Source organism: Medicago truncatula, chromosome 6 (genome assembly GCF_003473485.1).
Source record: "Medicago truncatula cultivar Jemalong A17 chromosome 6, MtrunA17r5.0-ANR, whole genome shotgun sequence".
In the NCBI taxonomy this organism is placed as follows: Eukaryota; Viridiplantae; Streptophyta; class Magnoliopsida; order Fabales; family Fabaceae; genus Medicago; species Medicago truncatula.
This window is the reverse complement of record NC_053047.1, coordinates 40325837-40333745: the sequence shown is the minus strand read 5'-3', so window position 1 is coordinate 40333745 and position 7909 is coordinate 40325837. Positions and strand designations below refer to the sequence as shown.

Genomic DNA, 7909 nt, shown 5'->3' with positions numbered 1-7909 from the left:
TAATGAAAGAATCAACTGTTATGTGTTGTATAACTTGATAAATACAATTAAAAGATATGAAACAATCTTGTGAAAAAAGAGTGTGATAATAACTTGGTAAGTCAATCCAAACATGTCAGTCAAGCAAAATTCAACTGTACCATCCATAGGTGAAAAATCAAGGACATAGATTTTTTATACAAGATGAAAAAAAAATAGCAAACAATGTGTCAAAGCTCATGAACTTCCACTGAATCCTTGACCATTCTTCATCTTTCTCATTTCCATTTCCCTTGTTGTCTGGCCCATTTCCCTTGTTGTCTGACGGCTTTGGTTTTCGCTGCTTGAGCCAGACGGGTTTAAACCGTATTCACTAGTAGCTCCACTATACTCGCTGCTTCCGGCATACTCTTGAGTTCCTAATGCCATTTTTCTGAATTTTATCATGTCTTCTTTGTATTGTTGAGTATCGTAATCGGAGCTCTCGTGAGAATTGTAGACACTGCTGTGTCCAGGTCTAACCCCTTCATTAAGATCTGCTAGTGACACGTCTCCTTCTAGAGCGCGCACAACCTACAGTATATAAAAGTATTAGACTCAAAAGATGCTCATATATAGAAGGAAATAGCATGAACTCAAAATTCAAAAAATAGAAAGTAAGATTCATGTAGGATTTTAATATTTTATAGTCACATCAACATCTTTTTTTGTCAAAACATATCCATTGCATTTGGAACTAAATCTTGACATTAATGGAAAGGTATAAAAAAAGAGTGAGACAAATATTTGAAGATTATAACTCAAGATTCTTCATTCCAAATTATATCAGACAAATGTATTTTGCCTTGTGTGTCAGAGAATCAGATGTGAGTTTGGCATACTAATATTTGGTAAATGATATAACAAACTCTTCACTTTACCTGGCTCATCTTTGGTCGACGCTTTGCTGAGTGACGTGTGCAAGCTGCAGCGCATGCCACCATACGAGTCATCTCATTAGGGTCAAAATCATTCTGAAGCCTTGGATCAATCAGAGAATCTAAATTATCTTCTTCTAAAGCACGCATGAGCAAAGGCCTAGCCTGTGATGATCAAAGATAGATATCTTTAAGAGCTAATCTATTGAACCTTGTTATCATCCAATAAAAGAAATATACACACAAAACTCTCTATTTTATTAATATATAAACTCTCTATGGTAACACTTACCCACTCAACCAAACTATCATCCATGTAAGTCTGATCTTTATCAACCGGTCGTCGTCCAGTTAATAACTCAAGGAGCATGACTCCATAAGAGAAAACATCTGATTTATCGGTAAGTTTTCCACTAGCAGCATATTCTGGAGCCAGATACCTGTAGACAGCAATAGATAGCTCATGAGCTTGATATATGGTTAACGACGATATGAACAAAAAATAGCAGATATCCACATTTTGAGGAAGGAAATAAATTTGTTTCATACCCGAAAGTCCCCATCACTCGAGTAGAAACATGAGTGTTGAGATCAGAAGCAATCTTTGCAAGACCAAAATCAGCAACCTGTCAACAGAAATTTGATACTAAATTAAACTAAAATTCACAACTTATTAGAACATTTTAAACAGTGCATCACCACTATCACAGGGAAGATGCGTAATGGAACATACCTTTGCTTCAAACTTAAAATCGAGAAGTATGTTAGCAGCTTTAATATCACGGTGAATGATCTTAGGATGACCTGAACAAACAGAAATTTACAATAAACAATCGGTTTCACATAAACTAGCCGAGGCTGAAAAAAATGATAGTCAAAGGTACAGAACATACAATCTTCATGAAGATATGCAAGTCCTTTAGCAGATCCTAAAGCAATTCTCAGTCTTGTAGACCAATCCATTGTTGGTCTTCCTTTTCCTGCAGTTTAGAAATAACCAAAAGAATTAAGAAAACTTCTAGCAAAAGCATTGTGTAGTGCCACACAGAATGAGCAAAAACAAAATGTACCATGTAAATGGAATTCCAGAGTATTGTTAGGAACAAATTCGTAAACAAGAAGTCTCTGAAACCCAGTGCTGCAGTATCCAACAAGAGAAACAAGATGTTTATGATGAACACGGCTAATAATCTCAACTTCAGCTTGAAATTCGCGTTCTCCTTGTCCGCTACCAGCTTTCAGCTGCTTAACAGCAACCTCTTTACCATTAGGGAGAATACCTCTATGCACATATCCAAATCCACCTTGACCGAGGAGGTTAGCATCAGAGAAACCGTCGGTTGCACGCGCCAACTCCTCATATGTAAACGTGCTTTTTCCGGAGCTAAATGCAATGCCTGGAGAAGGAGGTGGAAGCAGTTCGCCGCCAGAATAGTTTGATCCGGAACCACCGCTGCTGCTGATGAAAGCGGGAGGTGGCGGCGGTGGTGCAACATGAGATGGTGGTCGTGGTGGAATTGGAGCAGGAGGCGGTGGCTTTGAGACTACATGATCAGAAGGAGGGTGAGCATTATTTTGCCATTGTTGTGGTGGACCACCATAAGGTTCAACTGTCAATGGTCACAAAATCAGCATCAAATAAAACAATTATCATTGACTCTTTCAAATACCAATATCTTTTTACATAATAAAAAAAAAAACACAAAATATGCAACCATTTTCTTTATAGATCAGAACAAAACTGAATAGCTAAGAATAAATTAAAAGTAAATTAGTATTCTCCATGCAATAGAGCAACATTATTCACTCTAAACATTAAAGTTGTTCCAAAAACCATTGAAAGATTTTATATTTTTGACAAACCAGATATTCTCTGTGAGCAACTACACAAACTAATCTTTCGAGTAATAACAGGCACAATGAGGACCTCTCTTAATGAAAAGATCTGAGTCCTCCACTAAGACAAAGTCATGTGTCCGAGCGGAGAACTCAGATCCATATTTGAATCCATATCGGTAGCACCGGCACTTCTAATCAAATGTGCGTCCGATGTCCAATATGTGTAGTGATCAACAACAAAAGATACCTTCAATTTACTACGAGACTCAAGTGTCAGTGTCGTGTCCGTTGCTTCATAGGAATCCATCAAAGGAGAAAAACATCACACATAGTATGCATGCAATCAGATCAAGCAATAAAAATCAAAGAGATCAAAACAAAAACTAAACACCATTTTCAAAATCAACATTGAAAAGTAAAAAATTCTTGAAATTAAATACAAAATCATAATCATTCAACAAAATTAAGAAACTGAATCTGAAAAATTGAAGAACCCTAGAAAAAAATCTCACCTTTGGGTCTCTGTGCTGGTGGTGGTTGCTGATAATTCTGCTGACCATAGTATTCTTCATCACGTCTTCTTCTCTTCTTCTTCCTAAAGCAAATGCAACAAATGCTGAAAAACACCAGAACCACCACCGCTCCAACGGCGATTCCGATGACAGTTCCTGTTGATATACTTGATGAAGACGGTGGTGAAGGTGGCGGCGGAGTTTTGGAGGATGGTGGTGATGGACTGTCATCAGAGCTTGGTGGAGTCCGGGAAGGTGGAGACGGAGTAGTGCCTCCTCCGGACGGTGGTGATATCGCCGGAGTTGTTGGTGGCGAGGGTGGTGAATTTGAAGGTGTTGATGGTGGTGGTGCTGATGGAGTCGTCGACGGAGGTGGTGATGAAGGTGTTGCCGGGGTAGAAGGAGGCGGAGCAGATGGGGTGACCGGTGGTGGATTCGCCGGAGTTGACGGCGGAGGTGATGAAGGTGTTGCCGGAGGTGGTGATGAAGGTGTTGCAGGTGGTGGTGATGAAGGTGTTGCAGGTGGTGGTGCAGTAGGTGTTGCTGGTGGTGGTGCGGTGGCGTTACCCGCCGGCGGCGAAGATGGTGCAGGAGCAGTCGACATTACAGAAAATTATCAAAAAAATCAAATTTTTAGATGAAAAAATTAATGGGGTTGATGAAAAAGAAGATTAAATAGAACCCATTTGAAGAATTTGAAATGGGTTTATGAGATTTTGATTTGAACGAATTTCTCTCTCAAAAAAAAAAATTGAAACTTTTATAGAGAGAGAGTTTTTGAAGTGTTTAAGGTGTGAATTGTGTGTGTTTTGAAGATTAAAGAGAACCCAATTGAAGAATTTGAAATGGGTATATGAGATTTTTGATGTGAATGTGATTCTCTCTCAAGAAAAATTGAAACTTTTTGAGAGAGAGAGAGAGAGAGAGAGAGAGAGAGAGAGATTTTGAAGAGTTTAAGGTGTGATTCTTATGAAGATGTTTTTGTTGTGTGTTACACTGTGTTTTTTTGTTGTGTTGTGTTGTGTTTTGTGTGTGAAGTGTGAATTGGTCACTTTTTTGGTTTTTTTTATATTTTGGTTTTGGGGTAATTACCTTATTGGTTGAGCCAATTAGAGAGGAGAGGACAATATTGGAAATATGGGACCCACACGAAATTCCCACGGTCTATTCAACATTTTCTTACCATTAAATTAATTATTTTAATGTATTAACATCTGAATTTAATTTTTCCAAAAATAAAACAATGAATTTATTGTAAATAATGGATATTCTTCTTTAAGATTGGAATTTGTTTTGATAACGCTATAATAGCTCTTAATATTTTTATGTGTATGTCAGCATTGATTTCAAAATGAGAATGTGATTTTCTAAAAAAAAATAAAAATAGAATGTAATAGGTTCTAGTTCATGAGTTTTGTGATTGTGTTGTTTTAATTTTAGTTGTTATTAATATATCTCATTTTGATTTGTTAAAAAAAAAAAAAAATTGAATGAAACCAATTTAGATCGGTGATTGTGTTAGTTTAAGACCTCAGATTGTGTTTATCATCAAGTCTTAAGTTTATCTTTTTTCTGATACCAATTTTTTTTTTTTTTGAAGGAAGGAAATCATTGCATTTCATTAGCTAAAATATGTCAAATACATATAGGTGCATCATCAATAATGTGGGGGCTATGATTAGACAGGGCTGCATGAGCTAACTCGTGAACTACCCTATTTGATTGTCTCCTGGTGAACTCAACATGAGAGTTCTGAAATCTATCTACTAGCAACTGTTTACAAGCAGTGATAATACATCCAAACTTGCTACTATCATCTAAACTAGAGTTGACGCAATCAACAATCCTTTTACAATCAAGAACAAAATCTACATTATCAAACTGTTGATTAGAAAGTCAATCCAAAGCTTTGTGTAGACCAACAACCTTCCCCACATCTGTAACAACCCGATTTTTAGCCAGATTTATTTTAATTACATTTATTATTTGTTTTATGTGTTTGTGTGCGATTATTCATCATTTGGTGCATCTTCATTGTTTCCGTGTTAGAAGGGTATTTTAGTCATTTTGGACTTAGGGGTATTTTGGTCATTTTGTGAGAACGGGTAAAATTAAAAGTATGGCGGGAATTATTTTAGTATTTGTTGAAGGCCATTAGTTTTACCGAGTGACCAGAGTAATAATTGATATTTTAGCGTTTAGTGACCGTTGGTGATGTTTTACCGTTAATTGACCGTTATTAGTGAAATACCGTTGTGTGTGTGGAAACATTTGTGATTTGAATAGAAATGGGTTAAGTCTATTAAGTTGAGGGTTATGCCTATTTGTGAGACACACTATATAAACCCAGTATTATGAGAAATTTCCTCACACTTTCACTTCATAAGATATTTTTGAGAGAATAGAGAGAGAAAGTGGGAGCAAGAGGATAAAAGGGTTAGAGAGAAGAGGACTTGAAGAATCAAGGGTTGGGAGAAGAGCTAGGAGCAAAATTGAAGTCTAAGCTAGATAGATTAACCTAACTAAGGTAAGGGGGTTAGAATTCATCATAATCACTTATTGTAATTTTCAATTATTGGTATGAAAAGTGCTTAATTTGGTGAATTGATTAATTGTTCATAAATGATGAAATTCGTGCTCTAATTATGATGACATGTTTAGATGTATGAAGTTATGAATAATTGAATTGTTGTTAGTTGAATTACATGTTCAAAGTATGAAAAATGGGTATGTGTTGAAAATATGCTCAATTGGTGAATTATGCATTATTGTTGATGAATTGTGATAAGTTTCATGATCAATTGATGTTGTTGTTGTTTAGTCATGTTGTTGATGATAATTAATGGCTTGGGTTTGCATGATTCATGGTTTGTTGTTGAGAGATGAGATGTTGTTGGTGTTTTGGTGAAATTTGTGAATTGGTCCAATTGTCAAGTGTTTTCAAGTTTGATTGAGTCTTTGTGAGTCTTTTTAGTCATATTGACCTATAAACATGTTCTGGAAACACATTTGGGCGATGAGGGATCGAAATTGGGGATTTTGGGTGAAAGGGGGTCCAAACCCGTAACATTTTCTGCAAAACTGTGAACGTTCGCTTAGAGGTTCGCTTAAGCGACCTGTAAGCGAGCATTCATACTGATTTTTCTGGGTTAGGTCGCTTAAGCGACCAGTTAGCGTGCTGGTAAGCGAATTTTTCTGATTGCTACTGGAACTCGTTCGCTTAAGCGAACATGTGGTCGCTTAAGCGAGCTGGTGAGCGACCAGAAAGTGTGCAATGTGGTTTGCCACTATAACTCGTTCGCTTAAGCGAACCAGGTGGTCGCTTAAGCGAACCAGGTGGTCGCTTAAGCGAACAAGTCCAGTTTTCAGCCACTTTGATCTTTGTTCCGGGTCTTTGGTGGCCAATCCGAGCTTTGTAAAATGATTCTTTAAACATGTTTAACTACTGTTTAAGCCTCTAAACTCACGGGAACATGATTAACTTGCATGAACTTGAAATTCTTCATTTGAGTCTTAACTTGGGAATTTTGGAACTTAGACCTTTGTCGGAAACAAACTTTTGTGAACATTGGGACGACTTATAAGTTAAACCTACAGCTCATATAGACTTAGGTAAAACTTGCAAGAGTGGTCAAACATCTTAATCATGTAAAAAGTGACATTTCGGGTGGGAATGTGAAAGGTTGTGAAATTGGGTTTTTCATACGAACTTAAGTTATTATTGGATTAATGTTTAATAGTCCGGAGACGACTCAAGTTCATGAATACATGATTGATTAAGGTTGTTTGAGAACTTTCAACTTGTCTATGTCGTCTTGTCTTGAGATTTATCAATGTTGGTCGGTTGCCACTTGATACGGTTTTTGGTCGGAAATGTTTTCTTGAGTCAATTACCTTATGAATGGTTCTGATTATTCTTATATGACTAAGTGAAGTTATATGAATGAATGATTGTATTGGATATGATGTTTATCATGAGATGTGTATGCTATCTTACTTAGAATGTAAGAAATGTTTGAATGGTGAAACTAAATGTAATAATTGATGTTGAATGACATTGTTGATTATTGATAATCATATTAATGTGTGATGATGAATACCATGAATTATTTGTGTATGGGCATGTTTTCTTGATAATGTAAATGTTGTGGAGATGATCAATAAAATTGAGAGTTGTCCTATATATTGTGGTGAAAATTGGGAATTGTTGTCGCATTATCGAGTCTTGTTACATGTCCGTGCATCATAGTTGTGTTGAGATTTGATAAGATGTTTTTGTTGCATCTTTGGGCTCCGGCCTAGCAGAGATCATTGGTGATCTAGTTTGTGGACTTCGGTCTTGCAGAGATCCATAGTGATCTAGATTGTGGGCTTCGGCCTTGCAGATAGAGCTGTCAAAACGGGTCGGGTCAGCCTGTTTAGCCCGATTAATTATAGGGCTTGAGCCTTAAATATTGAGCCCGAATTTTAATAAGGCTTTTTAGCCCAGTCCTAAAAAGTCCGGTACCCGTTAGGGCTAGCCCGAACGGGCCGCGGGTAGCCCGTTAGCCCGCATAACAAAAAAATCCTATAAATATATATATTTTTCAAATAATTATTTACTGATTATCAAAGTAAAAAATAAAAGTGAAAATTCAATGAATTAACACATACAAATGTAAT

The 7909-nt window shown here is 36.7% G+C and overlaps 1 protein-coding gene across 1 annotated transcript; it reads right to left on the bottom strand.

Moving 5' to 3' along the window:
- Window positions 1-4261, bottom strand: LOC11436249 (proline-rich receptor-like protein kinase PERK1). Its single transcript, XM_003620636.4, has 8 exons — window positions 3248-4261; window positions 1967-2506; window positions 1790-1876; window positions 1630-1700; window positions 1446-1522; window positions 1189-1336; window positions 900-1061; window positions 1-552 (listed from the first exon to the last, which is right to left on the bottom strand). Exons 1-8 carry the CDS (start codon window positions 3849-3851, stop codon window positions 217-219), a joined length of 2025 nt encoding a protein of 674 aa, XP_003620684.1. The 5' UTR covers window positions 3852-4261; the 3' UTR covers window positions 1-216.
- Between the last annotated feature and the right edge of the window lie 3648 nt (window positions 4262-7909).

What these genes read in the sequence shown, in the direction of transcription:
- LOC11436249 (XM_003620636.4), bottom strand. Translation starts at nt 3,851, where the DNA reads ATGTCGACTGCTCCTGCACCATCTTCGCCGCCGGCGGGTAACGCCACC. An exon ending in ACCAGCACAGAGACCCAAAG is followed by an intron (nt 2,507 to 3,247) that starts GTGAGATTTTTT and finishes GACCATTGACAG; the next exon opens with TTGAACCTTATGGTGGTCCA. An exon ending in TCTGGAATTCCATTTACATG is followed by an intron (nt 1,877 to 1,966) that starts GTACATTTTGTT and finishes TCTAAACTGCAG; the next exon opens with GAAAAGGAAGACCAACAATG.